At 52.7% G+C, this 22104-nt stretch overlaps 1 protein-coding gene across 3 annotated transcripts in view; it reads left to right on the forward strand.

Moving 5' to 3' along the window:
• The first annotated feature begins 264 nt into the window (after positions 1–264).
• Positions 265–22104, forward strand: part of Brpf3 (bromodomain and PHD finger containing 3) — a 36050-nt gene continuing 14210 nt past the window's right edge. For 2 of the 3 annotated variants that reach the window (XM_021633453.2, XM_060369175.1), the window contains exons 1-9: positions 265–400; positions 5263–6733; positions 9827–9983; positions 13570–13701; positions 16085–16213; positions 16503–16815; positions 17370–17675; positions 19209–19715; positions 21983–22076. In XM_021633453.2, coding sequence (XP_021489128.1) covers positions 5289–6733; positions 9827–9983; positions 13570–13701; positions 16085–16213; positions 16503–16815; positions 17370–17675; positions 19209–19715; positions 21983–22076 — 3083 coding nt within the window. In that variant the 5' untranslated portion in view covers positions 265–400; positions 5263–5288. Of the gene's footprint in view, positions 401–831; positions 958–5262; positions 6734–9826; positions 9984–13569; positions 13702–16084; positions 16214–16502; positions 16816–17369; positions 17676–19208; positions 19716–21982; positions 22077–22104 lie in introns of those variants that run through there. The other variant, XM_021633452.2, reaches the window with a different exon arrangement.

Below are 22104 nucleotides of genomic sequence, written 5' to 3' on the forward strand. Positions count from 1 at the left end.
CCGCGGCGGGGGCGCCGCCGCCCGGGCGGGGGCCTCCGCTCCGCTCTCCCCGCGCTTTGGCGCTCCCGCTCGGCGTGCGGCGGCTCGAGCCGGGGAGGGAGCGAGGGAAGGGGTGGAGGTGGCGAGGGGGGGCTGGGGGAGGCCGAGGGGCGGATCCTGCCTGGGGGCTGATCCCTCCCTCCCCTCGGCCGGGCTCCGTGGCGGCAGCGGCGGCGGCGGCGGCTCCGTTCCCCCTCCTCCCCCGGGAGCGGCGGCCGGGCCTGGGGGGAGACCGGGAGCCGAGGGCCGGCGCCCAACGAGGCCCCCAGCCGCGGCCGCGCGCGGACCTCCAGCCCGGCGGCCCGGCCCGGCCGAGCCCAGGGGGGCGCCCCCGAAGCGAGGGGCCCGGCCGGCGGCTGAGGTAAAACGGGGGGCGGCGGCGGCGGGGGCTCCGAGCGAGCGGGGGCGGCGGGGGCCGGCGGGGACCGAGCGCCGTGCGCGGGGGGGCGGAGGAGGGGAGCCACCCGGGGCTCACGGGGGCGTCCCGGGGGGCCGCGGGGGTGACGCGCGAGCTCTCGCCCGGAGCGAGGGCGGCGACGGGGCCGGGGAAGGCGCGCGCGGGGGAGCCGCGGAGCGAGGACCCCCTCCCGCACCCGCCATCTTGTTTCTCCCTGGTCCTGGCAGCGGGGCGGCTAAGCCCCGCCCTCCCCGCGCTCTCCCATTGGCCCGGCCAGGCGAGGGTTCCGCCCCCCGGGGGCCGCCCCTGGCGTCCGGGTTCCCCCTTGACAGGCAGGCCGGGCGGCCAATGAGTGCCCGCGGCCCTGTTCCCTCCCCACCCCCGTCGCTCGCTGGCGCTCGCCTTCTCGGCGAGGGTCGGTCTCCGGGTCGGGCTGTGGTCCTCCTGCCCTGTGGTCTCGGGGGGGAGATGTTCCTCTCCTTTCTCCTCGGAGGGCGGCCGTGAAGATTCCACCGGAAGAGGTGCCTCTTTAAAGGGGCAGGGACCCTGTCTGGAGTCCTACCGGGTCTCCCGAGTGGCTTGTGTGGCTTGTAGGGGCGGGTTCCGTCCAATTGTTGAAAGTCCTGTTTCGGGGGGCCGGGGTGAGGGGGGCGGGAGTTGGGGTTCAGGGGCGGCGTGGAGCGTCTCTCGAGGCGGGCGTCGGGGCGGCGAGGGAGTGTGTGGGGGGGGAAGAGTTGTTTACGTGAGGAAACTCCCGCCAAAAAAAAGGAAAAAAAAATCCCTCCGATCTAGATGTTGGCTCCTCGCAGGCGAAACTTCGGTTCCCTCCGCCGTAGCCCGGCCCGGTGGGTGTGCCCCCGGTGGCCGCGGGGCCCCGAGTGGGGATGGAGATGGTGGGTGATGCCCGGGATGCAGGGTCGGTGGGGGCGGGGAGCCCGTGGACCCCTCAGGATTGATGAAGTGTGTTCCCTCCTCAGAGGCTCCTGACCCGTGGACGGGTGGGAGTTAGAGCTTTTTCCTCTCGCTTTTATTTCCTCTTTAAACTTTTTTATGTATATGGGTAGGCCTGCGGGCTTCCAATACCCTGGAACTGGCGTTATAGACAGAGACAGTTGTGGGCGCTGGGAATCAAACTTAGGTCCTCTTAACTACTGAGCTATTTTTTTCAGCCCTTACGTATTTCTGTTCATGTTTAAAATTTTTATGTGCATTGATGTTTTGCCTGCATGTATTTCTGTTTAGGGTGTTGGGTATCCTGGAACTGTAGGTACAGACAGTTGTGAGTTGCCATGTAGGTGCTGGGTATTGAACCTGGGACCTTTGGAAGAACAGCCAGTGTTCTCAACCGCTGAGCCGTCTCCCCAGTCCTGTGTACTTCTTGTTTTTGTCTCTAGACAGGGTTTCTCTGTGTAATAGAGCCCTGGTTGTTCTGGACTGGCTTCCTAGACTGTCTGACCTTGAACTCCCAGAGATCCGCCTGCCTCTGCCTCCTGTACCGCCCCGGGAGAGTCTCACCGTGTGCTGTGGCTGGTCTGGTGCTTCGAGTAGGTGTGTGCGGCTACGCCTAGCACTGCCTCACTGATGTAAGGTGGAGGCACAAAGAAATTAAAAATCTTGTCCAGGTTATGCATTACCAAGATTAAAACCTAGTTTGGTGCGGAACGTCTTTGTAGAGATCCTGGAAACTCGCTGGTGTTTTTAACCTCCCAGCTTGAACACCAGCTTTGGTTGAGTCACACTTTGCTGAGCTTCTGTTTCTTTGTGCCTGAAATGGAGACGATAGTGTCTGCACAGTCTCCCAGGGTAGCTGTGGGAAATACAAAGAAAAGGCCATTGTAGTGCACTGAGCAATCATCATCATATCTCAGAAGTCTTCCCGATAAGGATGGCCTTGGTAACTGCCTGCCTGCCACTGCTCCTTAGGGGCAGGGAGTGCTGGAGGAAGCATAGGCTGTTTCTCCGCCAAACAAGGGGAGATTAGATATAAATACCTTGGGAGAGGGCTTTCTGAAGTAAGTCCATTGAGAATTCACCTAGGTTACCACCCCAATCAAGTCCTTGAGTTCAACAGATCTCAGGCTACTTAATTCAAAAGATTTCAAGGCAGGCATGGTGGTGCACGCCTTTAATCCCAGCACTTAGGAGGCAGAGGCAGGCGGATCTCTGAATCCAGGATAGCCAGGGCTACACAGAGAAATCCTCTCTAAGAGATCAAAAACCAACCAAACAACAAACAAACAAAACCTCACAAGATTTCCTAGAGGCACTCCCAGAGCTTGCAAGGTTTGTTTTTGGAACTGTCCTAAGCAGTTATCTTAAATACTGCCTTCTGCAGGAAGGAATGTACACAATTTACCCTTGTTCATTCATATGCTGATTTCTCTACCCCACTCTCTGGTTTCAATCCAGACATTGCTTTGTGATGCTTATTCTAAGCAACACCTGTCTTAACTTTGTGTAAATGAGCTACCATTTGTTCTCTGTATTGCAAATAAAACAACTAGCCAATTCTTAGCAACGGAAAGAGTGAGGGGCATCCTGGTCTGGAGGGGAGGAGATAGAAACAAAGAAGCGAGTGGGAGGAGGTGGGAGAGCAGAAATTTGGGAGGAGAGGACCATGAAACACCAGAAGAGATAAACCGGACCTAAGATGTGACTAAAAGCAAGTATATTGTGGGAAATCTGAATGGGAGGAAACTATGCAGGCTTGGAGGTTTAGGATGGAGTAACTGTTGCCCAGCATTGTGTTCCAGGTTAATTAAATAAATCCCAGTCTCTGTGTGGTGATTTGGGTATACGGCTGGTTTAGGAATAACCGCTGTTTAAAAGATAAATATTAGTAATCAGCAACATACCCTGTATACTATAGGCCTGAAGCATTTCAGATGTCTTTACTCTTGATAGTGCCAAGTGCCAGCCATGGTGAGAGGTTTTGGGAGAAGTTGTAGATCTGTGATTTTATGTATGCATGTGTTTAGGAAGAGGTTCTCACTATGTGGCCCTGACTAGCCTGGCTGAATAGACCAGGCTGGCCTCAAAGTCACTGAGGTACACCTACCTACCTCTGCCTCTGAGTGCTGAGATTAAAGGCATGTGCCGCTCAGCACAGCACTAGGCTGGTGATGGTTTGGTTCACTGATGGAAGTCATTCTTTGTTTATAAAGTTTGGAAGTCGGTGATAATCTTATTGTCACCATTATTGTCTTTGCCTCCCTCTCTACAAGCAGGTTTATGTAGAGAGACCCCGTCTCATGCAAACAAACAAGCAAACAAACTCCATGGCCTTGCTTTGTGGCTGGCTTTGAGCTCAAGAATCCTTCTGACTTAGTATCTTGTTCTCTGAAGCCTTAAGCCTCATGTTTCCCAGCATTGCATGTACAGCATTAGAGCTCATCTTGTGTGTCTCTAGTTGGACAGGGCTCCTTGAGGACAGGAATCCTAATGTTTAATTTCAGGGCCGGGGAGATGGCTCAGTGGGTAAAGAAAGGGCTTATGGTGACGATCTGAGTTTAATGCTGGGGACAGAGATAGGCAGCTCTCAGATGCTCATTGACTAATCTAACTGAAACCCCGAACTTCAGACCCAGTGAGTGATTTCGTCTCAGAAAATGAGGTGGAGTACCGAGGAAGACCCCTCCCCAGCTTCTGACTTGTGCATATGCTTGAGGGGAGGTGCACACCCACACACTCACATACGCACACAGACACAGACGTGTTTAAGTTCAGTCACCTAGCGTGTAGAGGGCTCACTTATTTAGGTGTCTTTCCAGACACTGAGCGTCCAGCATGGAGTGAGACAGGGCGACTCTGTCCTCCGTGGAGTTTTACGTTCTAGACAGAAGTAGAGAATAATAACAGAGTAAACAGCTAGCTTGTGTAGTTGAGGAGATGGTGTTCCCAAAAATAAAAATACGATGAGCAGCGCATTTCTCTGCACCCCTGGCTGTCCTGGAACCCAGGCTGGCCTAGAACTTGAGATCCACCTGCCTCTGCCTCCAAGTGCTGGCATTAAAGGCATGCGCCACACACAGCAGCCACCACCACCAGGCTGGGACTGGAAATGTTTTTAATGCATTTATTTATTATTTACACACTATTCTGCCTGCATTTGTGCCTGCAGGCAGAAAGGGCATCAGATCACATTATAGATGGTTGTGAGCCACCATGTGATGCTGGGGGTTGAACTCAGGAACTTTGGAAGGACAGTGCTCTTAACCTCTGAGCCATATCTCTAGCCCTTGAACTTTTTTTAAATAATTTGTTTAATTTTTAAAATTTTATGTGCATTAGTTCACATGAAGGTGTCAGATCCCTTGGAATTGCATAACAGACTGTTGTGAGCTGCCATGTGGTTGATGGGAATTGAACTCAGGTCCTTTGGAAGAGCAGGCAGTGCTCTTAACCAATGAGCCATCTCTTCAGCCCCCAGATTTTAAATTTTAAACTAATCAGAAAAAAACATTTTCACTGAAAAGTGATGTTTGTAAAAGACTCAGAGACAGATGCCTTGTGAATGCTTTACAACAGTGGCTCCCCCTGTGGGTCTCCGTTCAGACCACTGGGAAAACATGCTATTTGAATTACGGTTCATAACAATAGCAGATTTACAGTTCTGAAGTAGTGATGAAAATAATTTTACGGTTGGGGGTCACCACAACATGAGAGTCACAGCATTAGGAAGGTTTAGAACCACTGTTTTAGAGGGATTTAGTTTAGAATGAGGAAACAGCGGGGTCTCTTGGTGACCACTCGATCAGATGGACGGGTGAATGAGTGCAGGTAGTAACAGATACCCAGTTCACACTTCTGTGGCCTTCTCTCCTTAGGCTTGTCTGCGTGGTTTCCAGTTGCCATGAGGAAGCCTCGCCGAAAGTCCCGGCAGAATGCCGAGGGCCGGAGATCCCCATCCCCATACAGCCTGAAGTGCTCCCCCACACGGGAGACCTTGACGTACGCCCAGGCCCAGAGGATTGTGGAGGTCGACATCGACGGCCGCCTGCATCGCATCAGCATTTATGACCCGCTCAAGATCATCACTGAGGATGAGCTGACCGCTCAGGACATCACCGAATGCAATAGCAACAAGGAAAACAGTGAGCAGCCCCAGCTGCCCGCCAAGTCCAAGAAGCCCTCTTCTAAGGGCAAGAAGAAGGAGTCCTGCTCCAAGCATGCCTCCGGTACCTCCTTCCACCTCCCGCAGCCCAGCTTCCGCGTGGTGGACACAGGCAGCCAGCCCGAGGCGCCCCCGTTACCTGCTGCGTATTACCGCTACATTGAGAAGCCCCCGGAAGACCTGGACGCAGAGGTCGAGTATGACATGGACGAGGAGGACCTCGCCTGGCTAGACATGGTGAACGAAAAGCGGCGGGGCGACGGGTACAGCTCGGTGTCGGCAGACACCTTTGAGCTGCTGATGGACCGGCTTGAGAAGGAGTCCTACCTGGAAAGTCGGAGCAGCGGGGCTCAGCAATCGCTGATTGACGAGGACGCCTTCTGCTGCGTGTGTCTGGACGACGAATGCCACAACAGCAACGTCATCCTTTTCTGTGACATCTGTAACTTAGCTGTGCACCAGGAGTGCTACGGTGTTCCCTATATCCCAGAAGGCCAGTGGCTCTGCCGCTGCTGCCTGCAGTCTCCCTCTCGGCCCGTGGATTGTGTCCTGTGCCCCAATAAAGGTGGGGCCTTCAAACAGACCAGTGATGGCCACTGGGCCCACGTGGTCTGTGCCATCTGGATCCCTGAAGTCTGCTTCGCCAACACCGTGTTCCTAGAGCCTATCGAGGGCATTGACAACATTCCGCCTGCCCGCTGGAAACTGACCTGCTATATCTGCAAGCAGAAAGGGCTGGGTGCGGCCATCCAGTGCCACAAAGTCAACTGCTACACTGCCTTCCACGTGACATGCGCCCAGCGGGCCGGGCTCTTCATGAAGATCGAGCCCATGAGAGAAACCAGCCTCAACGGCACCACGTTCACGGTGCGCAAGACCGCCTACTGTGAGGCCCACTCGCCGAGCCTTGCCGCTGCCAGGAGAAAGGGCGACTCGCCCAGAAGCCTCAGCGAAGCCGGGGATGAAGATGGGCTGAAAGAGGGTGGCGGGGAGGAGGAAGAGGAAGAAGCAGTGGAGGAGGGCCAGGAAGGCCAGGGTGGAGTGGGCAGCCCCCTCAAGGGGGCTTCTAAGAAGAATAAGATGAGTTCAAAGCAGAAGATCAAGAAGGAGCCAGAGGAAGCTGGCCGGGAGACACCCTCCATCACTGTCCCCATGGTCACTGTCCCACAGATACCCTCTTACAGGTGAGCCTCATCTGCAGGGCTCTTGAGGAACCCTCTGTTTGTTCTTAACTGTAGTAGGCCAGGTCTTCCCCAAACATGGCTGAGAGAGGTCTGATCTTCTCTGTGCTCCCAGGTTTAAGCTTGTTCTCTGGAACGTGGGCCTGTCTTGGGGTTTTGTCTGTGCCCTCATAGTAATGTGTTTCCTTTGGTTCAGGGTGACATAAATCACTTAAGTTGCTTAGAAACACGGGTCACGGTGTAGCTAACTAAAGTGGTAGTTTTCACAGTGGCACTAAATGGCATTGTGAAGAGGATAATTCTCACTGACAACTACTCCATGGATTTCTAGATGCTTATCATCTCTGGGCTTTGTCCTTCACATTGCCTCATCTTTATGACAACCCCAGAGGCTCTCACACAGACTCCCCAAAACTCAATTCCAAATTGGGAGCCTGTGCTAAGGGTCTGACACCTGCCTTCCACAGAGCTCTGTCCTGGGATAGATCCAGGGACTCTTTGTTTATGAGGGCTGTGTGTTGAGAGGGGCTGTCCTCCTCTTGACAAGCTTTGAAAAGTTGAGCTTTATAACCAAGCCTCCTGGACCATCCCTCAGAGTCCTCAGAGAGAGCACTGTGCCTGCCTTAAACTGTCAGTGCCGTAGCTGGGGCTGCGGGGAAGATTTTTCCAGCAGAGCTGGAATCAAGAAATCAAAAGTATACAGTGGTAAGCTGGTGTGGTGGTACACACCTTTAACTCCAGCACTTGGGAGGCACAGTCAGGTGAATTTCTGGGAGTTCAAGCCTAGCCTGGTCTACATAGTGAGTCCTAGGCCAGTGAGGGCTGCACAGTGAGAACCCGCTCTACACTGCTCTCCGCCCCCCTCCCCAAAGAAAAGAAAAGTATACAGAATTAGAGAAGGAAGGGTCTTGGAGACTGTTCATCTAATGTAGTCCTTGCACCTTCTCCCACATTCCCAGATGAAGAAACCACAGCCACGGGAGGTAAAGTTGTTTGCTCCTTTGTTCATTCAATGAGGTATTTATTGAGCACTTACTACATGCCATTTCCTGTTCTAAGGGGTGGAGCCAGGTGGAAAGAGCCAGATGGTGGGCCTTTAAGTGCTGGGCTTTCTTCTGCCTGAATCTTGATGAGAAGGTTAGGGATGAAGGGGGTTCTGGCAGGCTGTGGAAAATCAGTTCTAGGAGGGGAACAGGTCGCCAGACTTGCCCCACTGGGAAGGTACCAGGACAAGATCAGTACAGGCAGGCTCTTATCTGGAGCCTTCAGCAACTCTGAGTGTGTCTTCTAGACACAGAGCTGGTCTTGGTTTCCTCTTTCTTGAGGTAACTGGGTCAGTGCTTAGTCCCCATTTGTAGGGTGGCTGTACCCTGGGGCTAGCTTTTGGTTGTTGCAGCTGCTGTCTGAGATGCCTTTCCCAGGAGCCAGATTCGCTGGCTAAGAACAAGCGCTGTTTAATACTTGTGTGACCTTGAGGAAGTTGCTTCATTGTGCTAAGCCTGTGTTTGTGAGCAAACTCCAGGTAGAGTAGAGAGAAGGAAATGAGGCAGTCTGAGGCAAGTGCTTAGCACAGTACCTGGCAGATAGTAAGCGCTCAATAAATGGTGGCTCCTGCTGCTGCTGCTGTTGTTATCCCTACCTGCACCAACGCTGTCGACCCCACATGGCCAAGAGGTAGAGGGAGGGGCTGGCCTGCAGGTGGGCAGGTGTGCTTGGCATGGGTGCTGGCGGGGGTCCGTCCTCCCGGGAAAGGCCTAGGTAAGCTGAAGCTTGGCTTTGGGGCAAGGACATCTGACTGGAGACGGAGAAGGCGCTGCCGGGCAGTGCCTGCCCTACGCGCCCACCCCATCTTAAGTTTCACCTTGATTAGCTACGCTTAACTCCCCTCCTGTGGAGTGGTGTGAAGAGATAACGCAGGGGAAGGAACAGGAGCACTGAGGCCTCGCACACTTTGGGTGTGTACTGTAGTTGAAGAGCTCATGGAGTCAGCCCACCTAGGGCCGCCATCTTCTTAGCTGCCTTAGGAGCGCCGGTCTCCCCACCCTGAGTTCCTCAGGAGCCTGTCCATACTGTGTGATGTGCGCACAGCACCGCTCTTCTTGAAGGTGTTCATTAGGGCCTTTCCTGTTCTGGCCCCACATTAGTGTTACTTGTTTAAATCCAGATCTTAAGACTTCTCCTTGCTGGCTACAAGTTTAAAGCTTCTATCCTCTTACATGTTTAGATTTTTATTGTTTTTCTCCTATTTTCCTTGGAATCAAAATTAGGTATTTTTAGAATGCGAGGAGATTTTTTGTTTGTTTTATTTTGTTCTTGTTTCGTTGGTTTTTTTCAAGGTAGGGTTTCTGTCCAGGCTGTCCTGGACTCGCTTTGTAGACTAGGCTGGCCTCGAACTCACAGACATCCATCTGCCTCTGCCTCCCCAGTGCTGGGATTAAAGGTAAGCCCCACCAAGTCTGACTGATGCTAAAGTTTTAAAATCAGAGGTCAGCTGGGTACAGCGTTATAATACCTGTAATGTCAGTTGGAGGCTGAGGCAGGAGGATCTTAAGTACCTGGCTAGACCGGGTAGTATAGTGAGACCCTATCTTTCACATACATGCCCCTTCCGGGGTCAGATTACATGTGGGTGCAGAAAGCGGTGACCTGCATACTGCCTTTGAGCTTGGTTGTGGCTACCCCAAGGTCTGCTGAGATGCCCAGCCACAGAGGCAGGAAACTGGCCACAAAGCACACAACTTGCTCAAATTCTTCTTTTCTTTTTGCTGCTTTTATCAAGCGGAGGCTTGGGTCGGGAGCACAGGCCTGTTTCCCAGGGCCAGCACTGAAACATTTCATGGCAGGCAGTGGGCTTCTGTGACAGGCCTCCTTTGGAAGATCAGGACTGCCAGGGAAGGTGGAAAAGCAGGTGAAACACGCTCAGACTGCCTCGCTGCTGTCTTTCTCAGCTCTCCCCTGAGGCGAGGCATTGGCCACGTCCTCCTGTTTTCCTGTGTGAGGTGCAGAAACAACCTGAGGTCTGGGTAGGATGCACAGCTGCGTGTGGCCCAAGCTTCCCACTGACCTGCCTCTCACTCCCCTGTGCCTCTACTCAAGGTTGAACAAGATCTGTAGTGGTCTCTCCTTTCAGAGGAAAAACCAGTTCATGCAGCGGCTGCACAACTACTGGCTGCTGAAACGGCAGGCCCGGAACGGCGTCCCCCTCATCAGGCGCCTGCACTCCCACTTACAGTCGCAGAGAAACGCCGAGCAGGTAGGCACACGACTGCTGGAGGCTGTGGGGGACCGTGGGGGCGGGGGCACTCTTCCACCCCTTTGCCGACAGCAGACCTGCCCTCGTCTTCAGCCCTGACAGTGGCCCTCAGAAGGGAGGCGCCTTGCAGTGGTTCATGCACTGCAGGCAACTTCAGAGAACACTGAGCTGCAGCCGTTGGCATTAAGGAATGAGAACAAAGCCTTTTCCTCTTGGATCAATCTGACCAAACTTCAGTTCTTTACCTCTCTCCTCTTGTCTTCCATCTGTCTGGCCTGTCTGTAGTCTGTCTGCTTGTTCTGTTGTTGTTTTTTTGTGTGTGTTCTGTCTGGCCTGTGCCTAACAAAGGGTTTTCCTCTGTATTAATAATTGAACAGCACAGAAAAGATGACATGGAATTCTTTGTTGTTGTTTCAGATTTATTTTCTGTGTATGGGTGTTTTGCCTGCATGATGCCTATGAGTGTCTGTTGCCCAGAGTCCAGACGAGGGTGTTGGATGACCTGGGACTGAAGTTATAAATGGTTGTGAGCCACCACGTGGGCATTGGGAACTGAACCCTGTTCCTCTGCAACAGCCAGTACTCTTACGTGCTGCCTCAGTCTCTCCAGCTCAAATGAGGGATTCCTCTTTTTTTTTTTTTTTCCCTGAGACAGGGTTTTTCTATAGAGCCTTGGCTGACTTGGACTCACTTTGTAGACCAGGCTGGCCTTGAACTCACATTGATCCACCTGCCTCTGCCTCCCTGAGTGGGATTACATGCATGACCCACTGTTCCTGGCTCAAGGAATTCCTTGCAGAAATTTTTGACAGTTTTGTAAGGAAGAAGTCATTTCACCCTGACCCAGAAACACTTAATACTGCAAACAGACCTTAACAAGTTATATCTACGTGTTGTTCTTAAAATTTATGGTGGATATTTGTTTTAAGGTCGATTCTAACCTGTTGATTGCTTTCAGCAAATGATTATCACCACACACACATACATACACGTGTGTACGTACGGCTGGGTCAGAGACATGGGAGAGAACATAACAAGATGAAAGCTATGTTTAGGTTGTAAAGGCTGATTACACAGGAAATCTAAGGCCAGGAAGGTTGATTACATTGTTCTCTTAGAAACAGGTTAAGCTTACACAGTCTGAGTACACAGTAGGACAGCAGATTGAGTTCGTAGTCTTAAATGATCTCAAGGCTTATTATCAACTGGGCTGTAGAGTCCTCCAAAAGTTTACTCTTTGAGGCCAAGAGATATTTTTGTTAAAAAAACACATCACTACAAGGCTTGACTTGAGGATAAACTCTAGGACAGAGTGAAGAACAGCCCAGTGTCACAATTAGATAGGCAGAACGCTCCGTAAGAGGTGGGCTGAGTGAGCAGAGTGGCTTAACGGTGTAGACTGAGAACAGGTGCCCTTTGCCCTCAAACACTGCAGAGTGAATACACACGGTGGTCTGGCCCGGGTCTGCAGCCTGTCCAGCTGTGCAGCCATTTCGCAGCAGCCGTCACTGCATGTTACGTGTCCCTCCCCGTCGTCCACACATGCTTCCTTCCTCACCTTGGGTCTCCCCACGCTGCTGCAGAGAGGCAGAAGCTGCATGTGACCCACGCCTGGGGCGTCCTGTTTGCACCTCACGCTTAAGCTCCTGAGTCACAAGCTTCTATCTGGACTCTTGAACCTCTGCTTCCCCGAAGTCTCTTCAGCATTTGCAAGCTCCTCCCAGCGTCTTGTCTTTCCTCAGATTGTCACCGTGACCGTTGTCTTCCATTTGACAGTGTAGGTCGCTGTGTCCACAGATTTCTGTGACACTCTTTACAGCCATTTTCACACACACACCTTCGATTATACCCTGTGCTGATCTCACCTTATTCTGTGTGTGTGTGTGTGTGTGTGTGTGTGTGTGTGTGTGTGTGTGTGAAGGACATGTTGACACCAGGTGCTTCCTGAACTTTGCAGTAGTGGTTTGGCTAGACTGGCTGGCCAGCAAGCTGCAGGGATCCTCCCCAGCACCCCGGTCTTCACATGGCTTCTGGGGATCTGGTCTCTGGTCTTTGGGCACTTTCCCCAGTGCCCCTCTGCTTCTTATTTTTTAAAGTCAGCACTCCCTGCAGCTTTACTGCATATTGTGTAGAGAATCTTTGAGTTGTCGCCTGGTGGTGGTGGCATACACCTTTAGCCCCAGCACTGGGGAGGCAGAGGCAGGTGTGACCTCTGAGTTCAAGGCCAGCCAGGTCTACAGAGTGAGTTCCAGGGCAACCAGGACTACATAGAGAAACCCTAAGAATCTGTTTGTTGTTGTGCTTGACGCTAACAGGAAGTAGCTTTAGGTTTTGTCCTGTTCTCATTCCCACCCCTTCGTTCTGTCCTCAATCTATTTGGCATGCTCCCAGGTGGATGTTGTCACCTGTGACTCAGATCATCAAAAGTGAAATAATCGTCTTCCTTCCTCTAGGTAACCTCTGCCCGTGCTGTCGTGAAAGCCTTTCCCCTGAGCTCACACTTACCAGTGCTGCTCTTTGTCGCCGTTCTAAGCTCCTCTGCCTGTTCCTGCCCCTAACTAGCGTTAGCTTCTAGATGGTCTCTAGCTGTTTGCTTTGCTTTATAACTGGTATCATCTAATTCACATGATACTTCCTTCCCATCACCGCTTTTCCAAGAACATATTATCCTCTGCAGACAGCCTGAGTTCACACTCTGGCTTAACTGTCCCCCGCTTGGGTCTGGGGCTTCTGGTATACTAAGCAGGTGATGGACCACCAAGTTGCACCCCAGCCTTTGTACCTAGCACTTGAAACAGGATCCATCTGGATGGGGATTTTCACAGCTTTTGGGATCCTCTTGCTGGTCCATTGTGCTCACCAAACAGAAAATCAGTAATTCTGCCTTCGTGTTTTGCCCTCTGTCCTATTGGTTCCTGAAGAGGCCTTTCTGACTGCTGTGCTCAGCTGGCTCTCCCACTGTACACACAGATTCCCTGAGAAGCCTTCCCAACCGAGCCTCCCCCTATTCAGATGCCTCTGTTTTGTATCCTCTCAACAATGTTTTTAAAGGCTTATTTTTATCAGTTTAAGTTTGTGCATGCACGTGTGTGTTTGCGGAGGGTGTAAGCCAGTCCTCTGCAAGAGCATGCCCACTCTTGACCACTGAGTGTTTCTCCAGTCTAGGAGTCGCTGATTTTCACTGTTTTACCAAAATATTTTCAAACCCCAAGCTACTGCTCCTAGTAAGAACTCTGCCCCGGTTTCTAGCGAAGACAGAGCTCTAGGGTGAGCTTCCTCCAACCCTTACCTAGTCTTACTAGTTTTCTCCTGGAGTGCTTTCCAGCTCTGAGCACCATAGTTGGGAGCGGTGTCCCTGAGGCTGGAGAAGCAGCCTGAGGTCACTCTTCAGTGTTTGCTCTTGTGCAGCACTGAAGAAGCATCCCAGCACCAGGAAAGGCCCTGGGTGATGGTGGGGGAAGGGCTGTCAGCAGCCTTGGGGAGAAGGAGCAGGAGGGCAGGATTCCCAGTGGCTGAAGCCTGCAGAGGTTGAAGCGGCGGCTGGGAAGGGAGGCAGCCACAGCTCCCGTGTTCTTGCCTTGTTCAGCGGGAGCAGGACGAGAAGACAAGTGCGGTGAAGGAGGAGCTGAAGTACTGGCAGAAGCTCCGCCATGACCTGGAGCGGGCGCGGCTGCTGATCGAGCTCATCCGCAAGCGGGAGAAGCTAAAGCGGGAGCAGGTGAGCAGGGCAGGAGCAGGGGAGCAGGGTGGGAGCAGGGGAGCAGGGCGGGAGCAGGGGAGCAGGGCAGCAGCCAGGCTCGCAGGGGCACCCCTCTGCTGCCAGCAGTCCTTTTCCCTCCTGTGGGCTCCGTGGCTTCCCTCTCGGGGTTGGGTGCAGTGCTGCTGGTCGCTTCTGGGTTTTGTGCTTCAGCTTGTTTGGGCTAGAGCTATGCTTAGTCCCACTGGCCTCAGCACCCATGACTGGAGTGTCTGCTTTAGACGGGTTTGGAAGACGACCGACCTGAATGTTTTGGAAAGCTTCTGGAGCTATTGCATGGCATTGCCCGATGACAACCTGAGGTTCTTCTTGGGCATCATTTGTGGACTTGTAGCCATTTCAGACATTCTCAGTTCAGAACATTCAAGGTTCCCCAACCACGCAGGGAATGTTGAGGCCAGTGGTATATCATGTGGTTAAGGAGCATGACCTATGTTGTTGCCACACTGGGTCTAAAACTTGGCTCTGCTGCTTTCTGTTTCCAGGACATTAAACAAACTGCTTAATCTGAAGACCTCTGTTTTCTCATCATTAGTTTAGAGATAACGGCAGAGCTGACATCATAAAGATAGGTGAACTCGTGTTTGTAAAAGTTAAAGCAATGGGCCTGGAGAGGTGGCTCAGAGGTTAAGAGCACTGGCTGCTCTTCCAGAGAACTGGAGTTCAATTCCCAGCACCCACGTAGCAGCTCACAACTGTCTGTAATCGAGCTCAAAGTGATTTGCCACCCTCACACAGACAGACATGCAGGCAAAACGCCATTGCACATAAAATTTTTTTAAAAAGTTGTGGACAGTGCCCGGCACATGGGCAGGGTGGCGACTGTCGGCTGCTTTGTTGTTAGTGGCGGTGCAAACACTGCCCCGCTGGAGGGCCTGCCGCGGTGCTCCGCACATGGCGCACAGCAAATATTATTAACTGAGTGGATGACAAGCCCAGACTGTTGTCTCCAGGCCAAGAGGAGCAGCTGTTACTCGAATGCTTCCTTGGCGTGGGCTAAGAGTGTTCCTTCTCCTTTCAGTTCAAGCACAAGCCCCCCTCTCCTCGGTCAGCAGCGTGAGTTCCACTCCAAGTCTGGGCAGCTCTCACTGTCTACCTGAGTCTCAAGACCTCACGGGTCAAATTGTACACTGTTGTACACTGTATCCAGGCTTGGTCCTATGGGGTAGATAGTCTTCCTCCTGCCTCTGACTCAGAAAAATGAGAGGAGGAGGAGGCCCTGGCTCTGGGAGTGAAAGGTAGGCAGGTTTGTGTTGGTTCGGACAAGAGGCAGGAGCTGGTCCGTCTCGCCAGGGCTTTGTGCTGTTTCATGGCAGGGCACCCATGTAAGCTAACCCTGGACAGGGCACCTCCGTAACTGTGTAGGTGCTGCTTTGGGCTCCCTGGTCACCCTGGGCCCTCACCACTGCTCTCAGCGAGAGCGCCCGCCCTCATGTGCTCTCATCATGACACGCACATTCCATCAGTGGCTTGGTCTAAGGCCTGGGCGCAAACACTTTCTCAGTTCGTTTCTCAAGCAGATAACTTGTAGAAACTCAGTCATGTGGTCACCAAGCTGCGTGTACCATATTTGTGAAGTGGTAATCGAGACAACACCAGGAGAAGAGCAGTGTGCCCTAATGGTCAGGCATACCCCGTGGAAGCTGACTGGAGCCCTGTGCTAACTGGCCATTAGCCATGTGACCTGGAGCTGGTTACTTGCTCTCTGTCTCCACTTCCTCGTTGTGAAATGTCTATCTGTACCTACCTTGCATATGCACTGTACATAAAACGCTAGAGTGGCCCCCACATATATACCCCCGAACACACATATACCCATAACTAAAAATAAATCTCTAAAAAAGATGCTGAGACTATTACTTGAGACCTATTATGGATTATAAAAGTGTTAATTATTATAATCAATAAGGTTCTTCATATGCAGAAAACATTTTTAAAGTAGCTGTTTGTTCTTGTCTGTTCTATGCCGCCGTAATAGAGTAGCACAGACTGGGTCTTTCGTAGAGGAAAGTTGATCTGGCTCCCAGTTCTGGAGGCCAAGACGTGAGGCCAAGGTGACGGGCTGCTGAGGGCTCCGCGCTGCACTGTGTCTTTGGAAAAGCAGATGGATTAGAGTTTGCCGGATCAGCAGTTGCTCCTCTGAGAGCCACTCCCAGGCCACATGATGCCAGCACCCTCTGCCCTAACTTACCGGGAGACATTGACGTCAGCGCCGCCCTTATCAGCCTTGGGATGGGGGTGGTCGGCCTCATGCCTCCTGAAGATTCGATACACACAAGGACAAGCAGGTTGCAAAGATTCAGTGCCTCTTGAGGCATTCTGCTCACTCCTTTGTTGTTCCCAGGTCAAAGTGCAGCAGGCTGCCATGGAGCTGGAGCTGATGCCATTTACCGTTCTACTGAGGACAACTTTGGACTTGCTGCAGGAGAAGGACCCTGCGCACATCTTTGCTGAGCCCGTCAGCCTGAGTGAGGCAAGTTGCCCCTCCGAGCAGCAAGCCTGCCCTGGAAATAGCCTCTGACTAGGCCGAGGAAGGGGTTGGGCCACAGGCCATCCATAGTTGAGGGTGGGTACTGTCTGGCAGGCTAGCACACTTGCTCACGGAGAGGGCTCCGCAGGAGGTCTGGGTGGACCAGGCCCTGAGGCGCTCAGTGAGCCTGACGTGGCCGCAGCAGAGAGTTGGGAGCCAAGAGTGACAGTGCAGGGTGCGCCTGTGTGGCTCATAAGTAGTTGTTGTCATTGTACAGGTTTTATATGTTTAGGTTCCAGATTACCTGGAATTCATATCCAAGCCAATGGATTTTTCTACTATGAGGCGGAAGCTGGAATCTCACCTGTACCACACCTTGGAGGAGTTTGAGGAGGACTTTAACCTTATAGTTACCAACTGCATGAAGTATAATGCTAAAGACACAATTTTCCACCGAGCAGCTGTCCGCCTGCGGGACCTAGGAGGGGCCATCCTGCGGCATGCCCGGCGGCAGGCAGAGAACATCGGCTATGATCCCGAGAGGGGCACCCACTTGCCCGAATCACCCAAATTGGAAGACTTTTACCGATTCTCCTGGGAGGACGGTGAGAAGCCTGGGTGGGTAGGGCGGAGAAGCAGCAGGAAGAGAGGCACAAGGACAGGGCCCCAAGGGTGGGCCTTGGAGGCGCAAAGCTGCGTGCGTGCGCAAAGCTGGAGGAATTCTGGGGGTTAGACTGGTGCGCTGCTGAGCCACAGGAAAGGGGAGCTATGTGTTTGGAAAGCTGAAAGCTCTCCGGGCATCTTCCCAGGTGCCTGCGCTGTAGCCCTAGAGCATGGCAGGGCAGGACCGGAAAGAAGAGGCACCATGCTCTGCCTGTCCTGCTGGCCTCATCACTCAGGCCAGGCTCGCTAAGCCACTGCATGCTGCTGTGTGGCCACAGGCTAACTGTGACCTGCTTCCCGCAGCTGTCCCCGCATTCCAGTCTATCCCTTCTGGGTAGCGGTGTTGTAGAGCTCATGTCCACACTGGCCCTGCTGGAAGTCACTGGCTGAGGCATTCCAGGAGCCCGTTTTTGCACCTAAAAGATTCCAGCCCCTTTCTCTTGGCCTGTGCTGGGCAGGTCCTTCATTCTCTTTTATCCTCCCTTCTTCCTGGCAGTGGATAACATCCTCATCCCAGAGAACCGGGCCCATCTGTCCCCAGAGGTGCAGCTGAAGGAGCTGCTGGAGAAACTGGATCTGGTGAGCGCCATGCGGTCCAGTGGGGCCCGCACCCGGCGTGTCCGCATGCTGCGCAGGGAGATAAATGCGCTTCGCCAAAAGCTGGCACAGCCACCGCCACCTCCACTGCTACCTTCACTGAGCAAGACCGCGTCTAATGGGGAGCTGCCAGCAGGACCTCAGGGGGCTGCAGCTGTGCCGGAGCAGGCCCTGCAGGAGGATCCGGAGGACGACAGGGACAGAGGTGAGAGAGTCACAGGCAGGCAGGGTAGCAGGGTGGGTAGGGAGTCAGGAAGAGTGAGAGACTGAAATCTTTTGAGAGTACCCTCCCTGAATTATGGGTCTGACCCTGCAGGTAAGAGAAGCCCTTCGTAGAACATTTGGGATGCTAATTAAAAATATTTAGCAATCAATAGCGAGCAAGATTTATTTGTCAGAGTAGATGCTGGCTCCTCTGTTGTTCTGTGCTCTCAGGGGATCCAGATGTTCCAGCATGGTTAGTTGCAGGGCTGTGGGGAGGTTCAGCCAGATACCGTGGCATCACATGTCCTAGCTACGTCAGCTCACTCTCCCACAGTGTGGAGGGGCTCTGAGCACAGCTTAGACTGGGGTGTGGGAGGGCAAGCAGAAAAGTGAAGACCCTTTGTGTGGCCTGGACCCTTGGTTTTGATCCCAGCTGGCCCAGGCTGTAGGCCCATCCCGGGCAGAGGTGTCAGGCTACAAAGGGCCTCATTGATTTGAGCAGGTGGCTTCCCACGGGAAAGTGACATTGGCAGCCAACAGTTTATTAGTCACCTGGTAAGCTTTTTAAACTGCCCCCCCACCTGATGATTTGAGGAAGTGATTCTCAAAAAACCCAGGGGCCCAGTGTGAGCTGAGCTGCTGCTCGCGCTTCCATTACTAAGGACCAGATTGTCTCAGTGGTGCCCGCCCTTGCTGGGAGCCTGAGGTTTGGGGAGGCCTGTCACTACACATAAGCCTCAGGTTGCAGAGGGTGGCCTGTCTTAGCAGAGAGATGATAGAGAAGCCACATGCTATGTGACCATCACCCAGAGAGTTTCATAAAGTCACAGAGGTTCACATGGGGAGGTCTGGGCTGTGGCTTGTGAGGTTTCAAGAAGACCAGACCTGTTTGAGAGTTGCTGACGTAATGCGTAATGCACATGGTCTGGGCTCTCTACCACTGCAAACAGGTGAGAAAACACTGACTTCCGGTGAGAATTAAAATCCTCCAGTCTGGCAGGCTGAAGCCCCACCTAATTATTGACCATGCAAGTGGCTTTCTCAGATTGAGTGACACTTGTGACACACACTGTTAGGCTCGCTTTGTAAGCTCTTTACAGGATATCCATCTTCCTTTCGTGGTCTGGAGTGTAACCTAGGCTTAGAATTCTTAAAAAACTTCCTAGTTAAGTGCTTCTCTACCTGTGGGCCACTACTCCTTTGACAAACCTGTCTCCGAAGATACTTACATTACAATTCATAACAGTAGCAAAATTACACTTATGAAATTACAACAAAAATAATTTTATGGTTGGGGGCCACCACATCATGAACTGTCTTAAAGGGTCACAGCGTTCGGAAGGCTGAGAACTCTTAACACACAGCAAGGATTAAGAACTCTTAAGAATGAACGGAGCTTATGCCTCCTTTGATTTTTGCTTAGGTCTGAGGCCTAAGCAGTGTCAAAGCCATCGCTCAGCCCAGAGTCTGCACCCGGCTCATAGGAGCAGACTGTGTCTAGAATGTTCAAGCAGATTCTCTTTTTCTCTAACAGATGATTCCAAATTGCCCGCCCCACCAACCCTGGAACCCACTGGGCCTGCACCTTCCTTGTCTGAACAGGAATCCCCTCCAGATCCCCCGACCCTAAAACCCATCAGTAACAGCAAACCTTCAAGCCGGTTCCTAAAGTCCCGGAAGGTGGAAGATGATGAGCTCTTGGGAAAGCCAGCCCTGCAGCTGGGGAGCGAGCCCTTGCAGTGCTTGCTTAGTGACAATGGCATCGATAGACTGTCTCTCATCAACCCTGACAGCCCCCCTGGCACCCCTCACAGCAGTGTGGGCCGCCGAACATCAGTCCTCTTCAAGAAGGCCAGGAATGGAGTTAAGCTACAGAGGAGTCCAGATGGGACCCTGGAGAATGGCGAGGACCATGGCACAGTGGACTGTCCTGCTTCTCCAGCCAGCATGGAGGATGAGCACTATTCCAGGAAGCGGCCAAGGAGCAGAAGCTGTAGTGACAGTGAAGGGGAGAGGTCCCCTCAGCAGGAGGAAGAGACAGGTGACCCTGCCTGTGACTTCTTTTGCTATTTCCCATCTGCTTTGCTGCTTTGCCTTCCGGGGTCACCTTCCTCTTCCTCTGTCAGCCATCTCTAGTGGCCTCTGTGAGACCTTAGAGCCGGGGTTTTCAGAGGGCCAGATTATATCATGGGCTGTCACTGGCCTTGAGGGGAATGTAAGATTTGATTGTTTCTTTCACTTCAGTTTGCTCTTGAGATATTTTTATCAGATACTGTCTTAGGCACTGGAGGAAAATTATTGAACAAACTATGAAAATCTCTCTTATAGGAGAAACAGACTAAAGGCAAATGAGGACTCTTTTATGAGAAGCTTTGGAGATGATCTAAAACACACACACACACACACAGAGATCAAACCATGAGCAAAGAGGGCATAGAGAGTCCTGGATAGCATGGGACAGAATAGCCAAGGAAGGGGACATTTGAAGGAGCTGGAGGCATGAGCTATTTTTGTATCTAGGGGAAGGATATTCTTAAAGCAAAGATGAGCAAATACTTTGGCGGTGGGCACACACTTAAATGTCCACAGAGCAGCAAGGGAAAGGAGGCCACAGAGTAGGTCACTGGAGTCCTGACTGCATGGTGGTCTCCAGTGGGGAGAGGGCAATAAGGCAGTCCTAGTGCAGTAGAAAGAGTGCTCCTCCAAGTTACTGAGACCACAGAGCCTGCTGTGGGGTCAGGTGGGGCTGACCCTGCAGAGCCATCCGGGGAGCTCAGCCTGGAGTCGGGAAGGCTTCTGTTGAAGGTGAGGGCAGCTGGAAAGGGGTAGCTAGTATTAGGGGCCCAGGCCCTTCAGAACATGAGACCACAGGAAGAAGATACTCTCTCAAGGATGCTTTAGTGGGTTTTTACTGCAGCCTCAAGAACCTGAAATGCCAGGCAGGCAAGTTTGGTCCTGGTCGGGTAGGAAGGCTGTGCCTCACTGCTCCTCTGTTATTTATCCTTTCTGCCGTATCGTTGAATTATGTGTCCAGTGCTTGCTTTTTCTCTCTTCCTTTTTTCCAGTGCTGCCTTCTCTTTCCATCAGCCATGCTTCTCTGTAGTAGGGTAGCCATTTAGGACGTTAAAACAAGAGCTTGAGCTGAAGCGCAGCTGAGTTCAGGCCCTGACTGTGGCCTGGAGGGAAGCACCCTCACAGAGCCTGTTTCCTTCTCACAATGTGGAGCTGGTGATTCTCACGTACAGGGCCGAGGCTGGAGTACATTACATGGAACAGTCTCCCCATTTAGCTGGGGAACAGTGCACTAAAAGTGAGAGCCTTTGCTAGTGGGGACATCAGGCCCCTCAATCTGGGCCTATTGCTTGGGGGTACCACAACAGTGTTCCTTTCCTAATCGCCACTGCGTAGCACTTGGGAGCACCTTTTTTCTCAGAAAGCAGGCATTCATCCTTCGCAGGCAAGGCACAGAGGCATCCTGGCTCAGGCACCTGCTCTCAAGTGTGGCTGGCCTCACAGTTTTCTAGCCAAGGCATCTGTGACAGCTCTCAGCAGTCTGGTCCACCCTTAGGCTTGGTTCAGCGGTCAGAGTTGTAGGACTTTGGAGTTAGAAAATCAGCAGACAGAAAAGGAAGCCTTCTCCGCAAGGTGATCCTAGGATGATGAAGCAGCCCTCTATTCAAGGCTGCTTGCTGTGAAAGGATTCATCCCAAACAGCTTCCTCTACTTCACAGAAGGAGGAGCCAATATTTCTTAGACCAGTCTGGAGCCAGGTTTCTAGTGCTCGACTCTGCTGCCTGCGCTAGTCCAAAAGTCTGTCCCTTCAACTCAGTAGCTCTTTGCGATATCTCTGGGTGTGGCTGACACTGAGCCCTCCTGTCCTAGCTCCTCCTGCCATCTTCTCTGAAGGAAGCTACTGTTGCCAGCTGGGATGGGAGGGCTTGTGGGTGTTTATCAGAAGAGGTAAGGCAGGCGGCTCCTGGAGGGGCAGGGGAACTCCATGATAACTGAGGTTTGAGATTAAAGCTGATCCGGGGACTTTTGAGCCTGCCTCAGTGGAAAAGTCTTAACACTTTTCCTCAGTGTTCAGGTGGCTGCTGACTTCATCTCTTGAGGTGGGAGGGGAGTGAGAAAACACAGTCTGCTCATTGGCTAACATTCTCTGTGAGGGCCCTCTGCCACCTAAGATGCTCTGCTTACAGGCAGGAGCAGCCACCCACCCACCGAGTCCCCTGAGGCGGGTTCCTGCACTGAGGCCTGTCAGGGAAGGGAGGTTCTGCACTCGGGGCTCACTCTGTGTGTCCTTGGCAGGCGTGACTAACGGCTTTGGAAAACACACCGAGAGCGGGTCTGACTCGGAATGTAGTTTGGGTCTCAGTGGAGCTCTGGCGTTTGAAGCTGGCAGGTAAGGATGTGTACCCCAAAGCCCGGCA

This window comes from Meriones unguiculatus, chromosome 16 (genome assembly GCF_030254825.1).
Source record: "Meriones unguiculatus strain TT.TT164.6M chromosome 16, Bangor_MerUng_6.1, whole genome shotgun sequence".
In the NCBI taxonomy this organism is placed as follows: domain Eukaryota; kingdom Metazoa; phylum Chordata; class Mammalia; order Rodentia; family Muridae; genus Meriones; species Meriones unguiculatus.